Source organism: Oncorhynchus mykiss, chromosome 9, assembly GCF_057628025.1.
Source record: "Oncorhynchus mykiss isolate SJ-2025 chromosome 9, ASM5762802v1, whole genome shotgun sequence".
Lineage (NCBI taxonomy): Eukaryota > Metazoa > Chordata > Actinopteri > Salmoniformes > Salmonidae > Oncorhynchus > Oncorhynchus mykiss.
This window is the reverse complement of record NC_143030.1, coordinates 77,437,264-77,450,945: the sequence shown is the minus strand read 5'-3', so window position 1 is coordinate 77,450,945 and position 13,682 is coordinate 77,437,264. Positions and strand designations below refer to the sequence as shown.

At 40.6% G+C, this 13,682-nt stretch overlaps 2 protein-coding genes across 9 annotated transcripts; both read right to left on the bottom strand.

Annotated features, from left to right (window-relative positions):
* Positions 1–2: 2 nt before the first annotated feature.
* On the bottom strand, positions 3–6,976 carry LOC110532817 (uncharacterized). Its single transcript, XM_021616963.3, has 6 exons — positions 6,098–6,976; positions 5,758–5,859; positions 5,524–5,558; positions 5,269–5,351; positions 5,099–5,155; positions 3–2,658 (listed from the first exon to the last, which is right to left on the bottom strand). Exons 1-6 carry the CDS (start codon positions 6,177–6,179, stop codon positions 2,436–2,438), a joined length of 582 nt encoding a protein of 193 aa, XP_021472638.1. The 5' UTR covers positions 6,180–6,976; the 3' UTR covers positions 3–2,435.
* Positions 6,977–9,768: 2,792 nt separating this feature from the next.
* Positions 9,769–13,406, bottom strand: LOC110532816 (uncharacterized). 8 transcript variants are annotated; one of them, XM_090185435.1, is made up of 6 exons: positions 13,244–13,368; positions 12,836–12,878; positions 10,616–12,698; positions 10,388–10,460; positions 10,199–10,294; positions 9,769–10,114 (listed from the first exon to the last, which is right to left on the bottom strand). In XM_090185435.1, the coding sequence occupies exons 2-6, from the start codon at positions 12,876–12,878 to the stop codon at positions 10,013–10,015; spliced, it is 2,397 nt and encodes a 798-aa protein (XP_090041561.1). In that variant the 5' UTR covers positions 13,244–13,368; the 3' UTR covers positions 9,769–10,012. The 8 variants fall into 8 exon arrangements, with proteins under 8 accessions (XP_090041561.1, XP_021472635.2, XP_021472637.2 ...); XM_021616960.3 differs by having other exon boundaries at positions 12,836–13,060; positions 13,244–13,355; XM_021616962.3 differs by having other exon boundaries at positions 10,388–10,457; positions 12,836–13,060; positions 13,244–13,355.
* Positions 13,407–13,682: the final 276 nt, after the last annotated feature.

Genomic DNA, 13,682 nt, shown 5'->3' with positions numbered 1-13,682 from the left:
TGTTTGATACAGAAACATTTATTTTAAAGTTGGGAGAGTTGGGAGAATGACTCAAAATGGCTTGATAGAAAATATGTGAACAGTTACTGTCTCGCTGAAAAGTATTTACTTGTAGACTGCATCCTATTTATTCCCACTACAAAAGTAGTGCACTATATAGGGAATAGGGTGCCATATGGGATGCAGCCTGTGCTCAATAAACATTCTTGTGTGACCAAAGGGATCTCTGATAAAAAAACAGACAAGTGTATGGTAACGTCAAAGTGAGTATTTACAAATGATACTGCAGGTGTAGAAACATGTACTCGTGACGGTCACCATAAGACCATTAACAGAACCACCTCCCACACTGAACATTTGAATGACAATACACCTGTCACAGCAATTGCATTTGTATAATAGTGTGAATGGAACCATTAACAGGTCAAAATGCTAAGGCACTTCATTTTCAACTTTAATGCCATTTAGAACCTTGGAATTTAGAACTGTAATGCCATTTAGAACATTGGAATTTAGAACTTTAATGCCATTTAGAACATTGGAATTTAATGTCATTTAAAACAACCAAAAATAACAATTGATTTTCATGTTCAAGAAGAAAGCTTAACTTGTGTTTTTGATTCAATTAGACCATGCCCATTTCAAGCTTATCTTCCAAATAAATACAGTTTTTCACAATAGTTAGGCAAGAGTCATTGTTGCTGATGTGTAGTATACCACCCCCCCCCCCCCCCCCCCCCCCCCCCCCCCAGGATGCAGAGAGAATACGAGGATACTGCGTATGGCTGACTAAGCCAGACTATACAACTAGATAGCACATTGTGTCAGGACATTTACACAAATAGCCATTACCAAATCATAATACACTACATGACCAAAAGTATGTGGACACCTGTTTGTCGAACATCTCTTTCCAATATCATGGATATTAATATGGAGTTGGTCCCCTCTCCCTTTGCTGCTATAACAGCCTCCACTCTTCTGGGAAGGCTTTCCACTAGATGTTGGAACATTGCTGCAGGGACTTGCTTCCATTCAGCCACAAGGATTAGTGAGGTTGGGCGATTAGGCCTTGCTCGCAGTCGGCATCATCCCAAAGGTGTTCGATGAGGTTGAGGTCAGGGCTCTGTGTAGGCCAGTCAAGTTCTTCCACACCGATGTCGACAAACCATTTCTGTATGGACCTCGCTTGGTGCACAGGGGCATTGTCATGTTGAAACAAGTAAGGGCCTTCCCCAAACTGTTGCCACAAAGTTGGAAACACAGAATGGTCTAGAATATCATTGTATGCTGTAGCGTTAAGATTTCCCTTCACCGTAATTAAGGGGACTAGAACCATGAAAAACAGCCCCTGACAATTATTCCTCCTCCACCAAACTTTACAGTTGGCACTATGCATTGGGGCAGGTAGCGATCTGGCATCCGCCAAACCCAGATGGTGAAGTGTGATTCATCACTTCAGAGAACTGATTTCCACTGCTTCAGTCCAATGGCCGTGAGCATTATACTTGTGTGTGACTGCTCGGCCATGGAAACCAATTCATGAAGCTCCTGACGAACAGTTCTTGTGCTGACGTTGCTTCCAGAGGCAGTTTGGAACTCAGTTATGAGTGTTGCAACCGAGGACAGACGATTTTTACACTCTAGGCGCTTCAGCACTCAGGTCCCGTTCTGTGAGCTTGTGTAGCCTAACACTTTGTGGCTGAGCCGTTGTTGCTCCTAGACGTTTCCACTTCACAATAACAGCACTTATAGTTAACTGGGGCAGCACTAGCAGGGCAAACATTTGAGGAACTGATGTTGAAAGTGGCCATTCTACTGTTTGTCTATGGAGATTGCATGGCGGTGTGCTCAATTTTATACCCATCAGCAACAAATAGCATAATCCATCAATTTGAAGGGGTGACCACATACTTTTGTGTATATAGTGTAGTTCTGATATGATACTAACATATACATATATATGTGGTAGATGTATTTACTATGAGCTGTGGACATTACATTTTTTGGGAGATGATGAAGATAGTGATGACACTTTCTCACAGTACTATTACCCATAGTAGAAGCACCCTATTTTGGTAACATAGTTGTATGATAACAGAATACTATACATCATCTAGTAACTTAAATACAAGTCTGGACGGGAGGAAATGTTCTGGCTATCCTTTGGCAGAATCCAATGTCGGTCACCTTTTTATATAAACCTCAAGAGCAAAGAATGACAGGCATGGGATTTCCATAATTCATCTGTTAAAATATGAACACTGGGATGTATTCATTCACACCGTAGCAAAACGTTTTAAAAATGTCCAACAGAAAATTTGTGATTTTATTATTGGACGAGTTAAAAAAAATATGTTTTACTTCCATTTTGGACTGTTTTCTTTTAAAATGTTCTGCCTAATGAACTTATCCCATATTTTGTAAAAATGTGATCATTGGATTCTGTTAAAGGGGCTACTCTCTACGGACTCCATGTTGATAAATATGAAGTAGAGGAACCCGGCTACGATCAGGAAGACCAGAAACTGGATCCAGAGAGGGACCAGTCTCCCAGAACTCTCTGTTTTTTCCTCCTTTACCACAACACCTCCAGACTTCACCACAGGCGTCGGTTTGGAGTAGGATGAGTATGATGGTGTGTTGTAGACATGGGGCCTGAAAACAGGGGGGGGGGGGTTAGTCTCACATGACTATATTCAGGTATGCGATCAGAACATAGAAAAGCAGGCTCTTAGCTAGGGGATAGGTCAGTTTCCATATACACAGAGTATACCAAACATTATGAACAACTTCCTAATATTAGGTTGTACCCCTCCCTTCAGAACAGCCTCAATTCGTCAGGGACATGGACTACACAAGGTGTCAAAAGCTTTCCACCAGGATGCTGGTCCATGTTGACTGCAGTGGAGGCTGCTGAGAGGAGGACGGCTCATAACAATGGCTGGAACGGCGCCACTGGCATCAAACGCATGGAAACCATGTATTTGATATCATTCCACTTATTCTGCTCCAGCCATTACCGCGAGCCCGTCCTCCCCGATTAAGGTGCCAACAACCTCCTGTGGTTGACTGCAATGCATCCCCACAGTTGTGTCAAGTTGTCTGGATGTCCTTTGGGTGGTGGACCATTCTTGATACACACGGGAAACTGTTGAGTGTGGAAAAACAACCACAGTGTTGCAGTCCTGATAAACCGGTGCATTTGGCACCTACTACCAAAACCTGTTCAAGGGCACTTTAATCTTTTGTCTTGACCATTCACCCTCTGAATGATACACAATCCATGTCTCATTTAATCTCAAAAGCTTAAAAATCCTTCTTTAACCCGTCTCCTCCCCTTCATCTACACTGAGTGAAGTGGATTTAACAGGGGACATCAATAAAGGATGATAGACTGACTAGGTGAATGCTGTCATGGAAAGAGTGTTCTTAATGTTTTGCTCAGTGTATATACAGTGCCTTCTAGAAAGTATTCACACCCTTTGACTTTGCCTGGATTTAAAATGGATTCCATTGAGATGTGTCACTGGCCTACACACAATACCACATGTGAGGGTGGAATGTTTTTTTTATATATTTTTTTTTACAAATAATAAAGGAAAAGCTTAAATATCTTCAGTCAATAAGTATTCAAGCCTAAATCTGTTCAGGAGTAAAAATGTGCTTAACAAGTCACATAAGCTGCATGGACTTACTATGTGCAGTAAGTGCTGAAACATGATTTTTGAATGACTACCTCATCTCTGTACCCCACACATACAGATAATTGTAAGGTCCCTCAGTCGAGAAGTGAATTTCAAAACACAGATTCAACCACAAAGACCAGGGAGGTTTTCCAATGCCTCACAGAGAAGGACACCTATTGGTAGATGGGTATAAATAAAAAAAGACATTGAATATCCCTTTGAGCATGGTGAAGTTATTTATTATACTTCAGGTGGTGTATCAATACACCCAGTCACTACAAAGATACAGGCGTCCTTCCTAACTGAGTTCCCGGAGAGGAAGGAAACAGCTCAGGGATTTAACCATTAGACCAATGGTGACTTTAAAACAGAGTTTAATGGCTGTGATAGGAGAAAACTGAGGATAGAGCAACAATACTAACCTAATTCACTGTGAAAAGAAGGAAGCCTGTACAAAATAGAAAACTTTCCATAACACATTGAGTACCATTCTCCATATTTTCAAGCACAGTGGTGGCTGCATCATATTATAGGTATGGTTGTAATCGTTAAGGACGGGGGAGTTTAAAACAGTTTTATAAAAATGTTTACTGAATGGAGCTAAGTACAGGCAAAACTAGAGGAAAACCTGGTTTCAGTTTCAGTTTGCTATCCACTGGGAGACTAATTCACCTTTTAGCAAGACAACCTGAAACAAGGCTAAATCTACACTGGAGTTGTTTACCAAGAAGAAAGTGAATATTCCTGAGTGGCCAAGTTACAGTTTTGACTTAAATCTTCTTAAAATCTATGGCAAGATTTAAATGGTTGCCTAGCAATGATCAACAACTAATTTGAGCTTAAAGAATTTTGAAAAGAATAATGGGAAAACATTGTACAATCAAGGTGTGCAAAGAGCTTAAGACTTACCCAGAAAGACTCACAGCTGTAATCGCTGCCACAGGTGATTCTAACATGTATTGACTCAGGGGTGTGAAATACTTATGTAAATTAGATTTCTGTATTTTAATTTAATACAGTTGCAAAAATGGCTCAAAACGTGTTTACACTTTGTCATTATGGGGTATTGTGTGTAGATGGGTGAGGGGAAAAAAAACGAATATTTAATCCATTTTGAATTCCGGCTGAATTCAACAATGTGGAATAAGTCGAGGGGTATGAATACCTTCTGAAGGCACGGAATATGAATGGGTGATAAATGTCAGAAAAGTAGGAATCACATCCCTGAACATTAGCATAGTTTCAGTATCTGTTTGTCAAGTATTGCCAACTCATATGGTTCTTGTCGGCATGACAACGACCATAGGACTTGGCAAGACAGCATTAAAAAAAAAAACAGATCTGGGACCAAGCTATGAAAACATTATTATACATAAACAATTTGAACTCTTTCAAAACAAGAGACTCACTCATCAACGTATTGTCTTCCGCTGCTGTACTCTGGTCTTGATCTCGAATAGAGTTTTCTGCAAAGGAGAGAGAAACAAGGGGATTCGTTTTTATTGGTCCACTTTAAAATCAACTAACCATAAATAAAAAAAAAACACTGGATAACAAAAAAATCTGTAAACAAACGTACTCATCCACAAAGTCCATCTCACTGTACTCTGGTCTTGACCTCATGTAGGGTTTTCCATCTCCTGAAGGTCCTTCGCTTATAACCTGCAAATATGAGAAACAGAATAATATTGATGGTAAGACTGTTTGATTTTCCAGCTATAAAATGTGTTTATTTTTCATTTAACTAGGCAAGTCAGTTAATTAAGAACAAATTAATATTTACAATGTAGAAGCAACTGTGAACTAATGAATCAACCCAAGGTTGGAAACTTACTGGTGTCCGATAGGTAACGTAAGTGACTTCTTCCTCTGAAATTAAGAAAGAAAAAAAACAACTGTCTCTGTGCCCTTGAGCAAGGCACTTAACCCTCATTGCTCCTGTAAGTCACTGGATAAAAGCCTCTGCTAAACGACAAAAAATATAATTCCTGATTTCCACTTATCTCAGTCTAAAGATAGTATATGTATGCATAATGTAGCATTGTGTTATCATGCATGTATAACTTACGCTCTTCTCTGTAGAAGGTTTTGTCTGAGGATGGTTTTGTGACTTTCTTGTCTTTGGCCATGGCCTCTTTTAGCTTCTTCTCATACAGGGGTCTTGTAGTGTCTTCAAAAATGCAGAAATGTTAGACGTGGCTCAGTAATGCAATAAAACCATTGCTACATGACTATTATAATATCATCAATACATTTGAGACTGTCTGGTCATAAACATAACGTTAGTCTATTAGGCAGGCCTACTCAGTAGGCTAGGAATTATTAGCTATAGTAGCTAGCTAAAACATTATTCAGCTATGGGCTGGGTAAGCTTATCGTTAACGTAAAAAAATGAAAGCATGACTTACCAACGATAGGCCCGTGCTTAATTCCATACTCGTCCAACAGTTCCCTGATTTCTTGGTCAGACTTACTTCTCAGTGTGGCCATACTGTCGCCTATATATTTTGCTCTTTGATTGCAACGGAAAATTACTCGTGTTGACTGGCTACATTAACTACAGTTTAATTTGCAAAAATCAACAATGTTCTGGCACCACCCACTTCTACACATTGCTACCATAGAAATATTATGAATAGAACGGACTTGGACCCTCTAACCACAAAGTTTCTAAAAACCCAGAGGGGTAACATCGCGAGACTTCCAGGGAACGCTTATGAAAATGGAAACAAACAGTTTTTCATTTTCATCAAACGAGATTTTAATCGAAGGAGTGCGTTTGAATTGACGGTTGGCACATGCGCAATTCGGTGCGAGACGACCGTTAGACTCGACGACGTGTTTCTAACGCATGAGATTAGCTAGCTAACATCGGCTACAAGTGTCATCGGGGATTTATATTTGGATAAAATAAGAATGTAAATTGTTGATCTGTATTTTGATTTTTTTTTTAAGAAATAGAAAAAATCTATTTGGATAAGCAGTTTTGGCCCCTCTTCATACTGTACTGTCTTTGGTACTACCCTGGCAGTTTGACTGGTACACTCGCAATGGCTGCCTGTTATTGTGATGCGATAATTTCCATGGTAATGTAGAGTTGTTCATTTACATTATATTACCTGATGTGGCTCGTGCAATAGAATGTACGTATTGTAATGTCAATTGAGTTGGATCAACAAATCCACAGCATAAGTAAGCATTTCACTGTTAGTCTACACCTGTTGTTTACAAAGCATGTGACAAATAAAATTAATTTGATTTATATTGATGGGTGCACTTCCTGCTTTGCTCCTATGGGTGGGTACACTCCCAATGACCACCAGTCCGATCATTATACCGTCATTGACTTGAATTGCGGACTTTCCAAAGCGTCTGGTCTATATCTTAACATTAAGAAATGTGAACTCATGGCTGTCAAAGATTGTGTGACACCTTCATATTATGGTATTCCAGTAAAAGAAGAACTTACATATTTAGGCATAACCATTACAAAGGATCAGAAGTCTAGAGGCTTACTAAATTTTAACCCTATTATTAAAAAAACCCAGAAGAAACTAAATCAATGGCTACAGAGGGACCTATCTTTAAAAGGTAGAGTCCTAATAACCAAGGCTGAAGGTATCTCTAGACTAACATATGGTGCGCTATCTTTATATCTTGACCGTAAAATAAGCAAGGAGATAGACCAGATGCTTTTCAACTTTCTTTGGAGAAACCGTACCCATTACATTAGGAAAACTGTTGTAATGAACACTTATGAGAATGGAGGACTGAATTTTCTGGATTTTACTACTTTAAATAATACTTTTAAGATCAATTGGATAAAACAATTCCTAAGAAGACCCACTTCTATCTGGAATTGTATTCCTCATCATGTCTTCTCTACTTTTGGTGGCCTTAACTTCATGTTGTTTTGCAATTATAACATTGACAAAGTTCCAGTGAAACTTTCTGCTTTTCATCGGCAGGTTTTCTTGTCATGGTCCTTAATTTATAAACACTATTTTTCTCCACACAGATATTATATATGGAATATATATATATATATATATATATATATACCAACGGGTAAATGCAGAGGGTCTTTTACTCAGTTATAAAGAATTCTTATCACTTTACAAGGTCCCTGTAACACCTAAAGATTTTGCAATTGTTTTAGATGCCATTCCCTCAGGTGTTGCTATGTTATTCAGGAACGTGTCAAGACCTGACCCTCAGAGCCTACCTTCTGTTGACCCTGTTGACTCATCAGTAGGAAAGACCTGACCCTCAGAGCCTACCTTCTGTTGACCCTGTTGACTCATCAGTAGGAAAGACCTGACCCTCAGAGCCTACCTTCTGTTGAACCTGTTGACTCATCAGTAGGAAAGACCTGACCCTCAGAGCCTACCTTCTGTTGACCCTGTTGACTCATCAGTAGGAAAGACCTGACCCTCAGAGCCTACCTTCTATTGACCCTGTTGACTCATCAGTAGGAAAGACCTGACCCTCAGAGCCTACCTTCTGTTGACCCTGTTGACTCATCAGTAGGAAAGACCTGACCCTCAGAGCCTACCTTCTGTTGACCCTGTTGACTCATCAGTAGGAAAGACCTGACCCTCAGAGCCTACCTTCTGTTGACCCTGTTGACTCATCAGTAGGAAAGACCTGACCCTCAGAGCCTACCTTCTATTGACCCTGTTGACTCATCAGTAGGAAAGAGCTGACCCTCAGAGCCTACCTTCTGTTGACCCTGTTGACTCATCAGTAGGAAAGACCTGACCCTCAGAGCCTACCTTCTGTTGACCCTGTTGATTCATCAGTAGGAAAGACCTGACCCTCAGAGCCTACCTTCTATTGACCCTGTTGACTCATCAGTAGGAAAGACCTGACCCTCAGAGCCTACCTTCTGTTGACCCTGTTGACTCATCAGTAGGAAAGACCTGACCCTCAGAGCCTACCTTCTGTTGACCCTGTTGACTCATCAGTAGGAAAGACCTGACCCTCAGAGCCTACCTTCTGTTGACCCTGTTGACTCATCAGTAGGAAAGACCTGACCCTCAGAGCCTACCTTCTATTGACCCTGTTGACTCATCAGTAGGAAAGATTTGTTTCTCTTTTGGTCCATTCAACAACAGAGCGATACGATCCTTGTTTCAGCAGGATGTTGTATCTATGTTGTACCTTATGTCATGCCTTATTGGAATGGATTTATTGATAATATCTGTTGGAAAAAAGTTTGGATGTTGCCACACACATACCTACTTGTTAACAAAATTAAGGAAGTTTCCTTTAAAATTATTCATAAATATTATCCTGCCAACCACTATATGAAGAAGTTTGAGGAAAACATCAACTCAAATTGCTCCTTTTGTAATGACCACCCAGAAACAGTTGTGCATCTTTTTTGGCATTGTATGTATGCATGTAAGAAAACTGTGGCAAGACATCAGTAGGTTTATAATTGAACACATTTATGAAGATTTGACACTATTGTGGAGAGATGTACTGTTTGGATTCTTTACATACAATAGAAATAAGCGGAATCATTTTTATGTAATTAATTTCATTATTCTTTTGGCCAAATTTCATATACACAAATGTAAATTTACAAACAGAAAACCACATTTTCGTACCCTACAAAAAATAATTTAACTGTATTTTAAGACAGTTAAATGCTCTACTAACAAAAAAGCTGTTAGAATTGTAAGTATATGCATGTCCCTTAAGGTCCTTGTGTAATTGTAATGTGATATTGTACCCCCTAGCTCGATTGTCTATTGTTTGTAATCTATGTATGCTTGTGTTCCCTCATGTGCTTTATGTATTGTTCTGAAATTAATAATAAAAAAATAAAATAAAAAAAGACTTGAATGGCGGATGTCCGTTTGATTCATTCTATTTATATGATTGTTACAACGTTGTTTCAGGTTCCTCTTTAAAAAATCATTCACCCGTGACAGCAGCTTCTTAGGTATATCTTACGCTCTGGCAAGAGTCACATAGTACCAGAGAATTTAGACAATAAGGCTTATATTTGTGTGGAAAAGCCACGCTTTCTGGTATCTGTGATGTAAAACAATATATAAAATGCTGAACCTTAAAGTTAAATGGGAATATAAATAGACCCCTTTTTATTATCCATCAAAACAGATGAAGACGTGTTACAGATGAAGACATTATGAAAATAAAAGTGACAGCAACTACAGTATAAGGAGAGAGTATTTTCCTTACAAGTAAGCATTTTCTACTTAGCTGCTGCTACTTTATTATCAAATTATTTTCAGGCATAGCCATATTGACAATACAGTACAGTCGTTTGCAATCACTGTATTTGGTCCAGATCACCAGTCCAAGTCCTTTAGGTCTGTTGTCCACCAGAATGTCAAAAGTCCAATCAATGTCAAAAGGGCCATCTTCAGCAGGAACTTCAGCACCCTCAGACACTACACAAACACAGTGTGTCAGAGGAATCCCATCAATTTCATGAAGCCCTTTTTTTTACAGAAAGTTGTGGGGTAAAGACTTACCCAATCTCTCTTGCTGTGTGTCCGAGGTATTTTGCTGAGATCTTGTAGTTCTCCTTGTGGCTTCTGACTCTCCTGAGTCTCAGGCTCACGCTGCTCCTGAAATAGACACACTGCATTGTCATGTGCTGCTGGTGGCTAAGCGAGAGAGAGAGAGAGAGAGAGAGAGAGAGAGAGAGAGAGAGCTCTCACTTCAAGCCTTGCTGTAGAATCCAGGTCCTCATCTCTGTCAGATGCGCCGTCGACCAAATCCGTGTCACTGCTGCTAAGAACGCAGTAGACAGACAGTAATATAGGAAATTATTTCACTTATCTATCTACCACAGTGACAGTACAAATTACATGTCTTGTGCAAGTAGAAATAAGCATTTCCTGGTTGGCGGGTGTCTTGAGTAATTTTATGTAGGCAATTTCTCTTACCTGTCTGTATATTCAATGACTTGATGCAGGGGATCCATGCAGAACTGAACTCTAGGCTTCCTCCTTAAAAAAGCACCTTCTGTTTCCATGGCCTCCTTCTCCTCTTCGTCATTATAAAACTTGTAGAATGCCTCGATTCTCACTTTCTCTTGTTTCCAACTCCTCTCCTCCTCTTCTTCATCATCTGCAAATTGTTCCTCTCCGACTGTGATTCCGCTCCCCTCGTACTGGTAATCTAGATTGAAACCACTCCTGTCCACGTTATTTTCCCCTGTGTCCCAGTTTATATTGGTGTGAAGGTGGTTCTCCAACTTTCCTTCTAGCTCCGGCGGGATTTCTCGAAGATACTCCTCTTTACCCCAAATCCAAGTCTCCCCTTTCTCCTTTCTTAGTTCAGTCTCCAATGTACAAAATTCTCCCGGAAAATTATCCTCAGAGTCAGATGATGACATGTTGCCTGTACTCCTCTTACCCCTGTCACACCTGGTTACGTCTGCTGTACTGAGTCCAGCCTCACTGTGAAGGGTAAAAGTGGGGACATCAGAGATGGTGTCTGAAAGATGCAGGTCGGCAACACTCTGCTTGGAGATGTTCTCCTCTCCACCCTCCCAGTCAGGTAGAGGTAAAACATCAGATCTGCAGTCTCTCTGAGGAAGACCCTGGTATCTTGGCAGGGCTGGGTGTTCTTCATTATCCTTCTCATCCTCACTGGAGCCATCACTGGAGCTATCAGTGGAGCTATCACTGGAACTATCACTGGAGCTATCAGCTTCAAGATTGTCTTCAATAATCTTGCTCATGCTAATGTCAATATTGATATTACACATCGCACAATCTGCAAAATCTTGTTTGCCTTCTACGCTCAGAGAGATAGCAGGTCTCACGTCAACCTTTTCATCTTCCTCTCCCTGTACATGGCTATCCTTCTGCTCGGTTATCTCTCTCTCTGGGTCGACATTCTCGTCTATCTTTAAATGACCCTCAGAGGGACTAGACAGTGTGCTCCCATTTTTGTTTCTCTCTCTCCCTTTCCCTCCATCCTTGTCGTATTCACTTGGAAAGAAGTCAGAGGGGTAATCTGCAAAGCTTTCACCCGCCTCTTGGTGGTCATCCCCTAGGAAGTCCTTAATTTTCGCCTCAAGCGGGTGTTCCACAAAGGTATTGACCATAATAGATTGCAGATTCTGTGTTGCTGCGGGATCAGGACAACCAGAAACAATCTCTGGAGCTCCAGGTTCATCTTGCTCTTCTTCCTCTTCATTCTCCTGGGGAAAATGTGGGGAGAGTAAGTTCACTCCTTTCTTTCCCTCTTCTCTCTGGTTTTCAGTGATAGAGCTTGTCGGGACCTCCAGGTCTGAATCAGATGATTTCTCTTGGTTTTCTTCAGCTGCCGGTCTCTCCTCTTCTTCAATCCATTCACTTATATCTGCTGTGATCTCCATGGTGACGTCTTCAGTAACACCCTCAAAACAACTCACATCACTGTTCTCATAAGCACCTCGCTCTATGTTTCTGATGTTAGGGTTTTCCCTATCCTCTTGGGCAAAAGGTTGTCCTGTAGTTACGATATTTTCTATATTCTCTTCGTCGTAGTGAACAACCACAGACCTACCCCCTGGGGAGCCAATGTTCTCTATTCCTGTGTCCTCTTCTTCTCCTGAGGTGATCTCCTCTTCATCTTCATCTTCCTCCTCCTCTTCCTTGCCCTCCTCTTCCTCCTCCTTGCCCTCCTCTTCCTCCTCCTTGCCCTCCTCCTCCTCCTCCTCTTCCTTGCCCTCTTCCTCCTCCTTGCCCTCCTCTTCCTCCTCCTTGCCCTCCTCTTCCTCCTCCTCCCACTTCTCCTCATCATCAATATGTTGTGTATCCTCTTCAGTCAAACTCACATCATATGTCTTCACTGAGATAGAGTCAGGTACAGTTCCAGTTTCTCCACCAGGCTCTTCCTCTTCCTGTCCTTCATCCACATCTTCCTCTTCCTCTCTCAGCACTGGTAATCTTCCAGAGGACATTTCTGTCTTGGCTTCGTCAAAATCAAGAGGCTCAAAGTCGAACCCTCCTTCAGGGAAAGATGGGAGGGATGTGTCTGCAACAACAACATCAACATGGCAAATAATGACAGAAAACCCAAGCAATAATATATTTCTTGTAACTTTCAGGAAATTATTGTACTAAACGTCAGTGAAGTTGCAGTGCTCTAGCTTCAACCTGCATAATGCTTACCTGAAAATGCATCCGTTAACAAATCAGCAAAGTTCTGTTCCATCTTCCCTAGGTAATAGGTAAAGTCAAACTATATGTCATAAGATTTCTGTGCCTTTTAAGTTAGTCAATTTACCAAGAGACACGTTTCGGCAACATTTGAAAGCATCTTTTACAACAAAATTCTTCTGATTTCTGACAGGAAGTGTGTTAGGTTTCTCGTCTGTTATTGCTTCAACTAGCTTCCTGTCAGAATAGGGGATGCAGAAATATATCAAAACACATCGACAAGTAGTGACAGTCAGGACAAAGAGAACAACAAAATAATTACAAAAATATGCAAATTGAAATGTCACAAAACCCAAGTCTGTTAAAGGCTTTGGTTGTTCATAAATAAAGTCACACATAGGAAGATGTTGATGTACTCACCGTAGATTTAGCACATAAGCCGTGCTGTGGTTTTACTTTCTGATGTCTAACACAAGACCCAGCCCTCCCTCCCTCAGAGATGTAGGCTACCACTTCCACCCTGCCTGTGTCTGGCTCTATCAAATTAAGCATCGTCTGTATAGGGCAGGCCCTAATTTATACTGAACAAAAATATAAACGCAACATGTAAAGTGTTGATCCGATGTTTCGTGAGCTTAAATAAAACATCCCAGAAATGTTCCATGCGCACAAAAAGCTTATTTCTCTCAAATTTTGTGCACAAATTTGTTTACATCACTGTTAGTGAGCATTTCTCCTTTACCAAGATAATCTATGCACCTGACAGCATGATCATTACACAGGTGCACCTTGTGTTGGGGACAATAAAAGGCCACTCTAAAAATGTGCAGTTTTGTCACACAACACAATGTCAAAGATG

Coding starts and splice junctions, on each gene's coding strand:
- LOC110532817 (XM_021616963.3), bottom strand. CDS start 6,179: ATGGCCACACTGAGAAGTAAGTCTGACCAAGAAATCAGGGAACTGTTG. Junction 5,156..5,268: donor GAGATGGACTTTGTGGATGA/GTACGTTTGTTT, acceptor TCTCCTTTGCAG/AAAACTCTATTCGAGATCAA. Junction 2,659..5,098: donor GGAAGACAATACGTTGATGA/GTGAGTCTCTTG, acceptor CCCTGTTTTCAG/GCCCCATGTCTACAACACAC.
- LOC110532816 (XM_090185435.1), bottom strand. CDS start 12,878: ATGGAACAGAACTTTGCTGATTTGTTAACGGATGCATTTTCAG. Junction 10,461..10,615: donor GTCATTGAATATACAGACAG/GTAAGAGAAATT, acceptor CTGCGTTCTTAG/CAGCAGTGACACGGATTTGG. Junction 10,115..10,198: donor CACACAGCAAGAGAGATTGG/GTAAGTCTTTAC, acceptor GTGTTTGTGTAG/TGTCTGAGGGTGCTGAAGTT.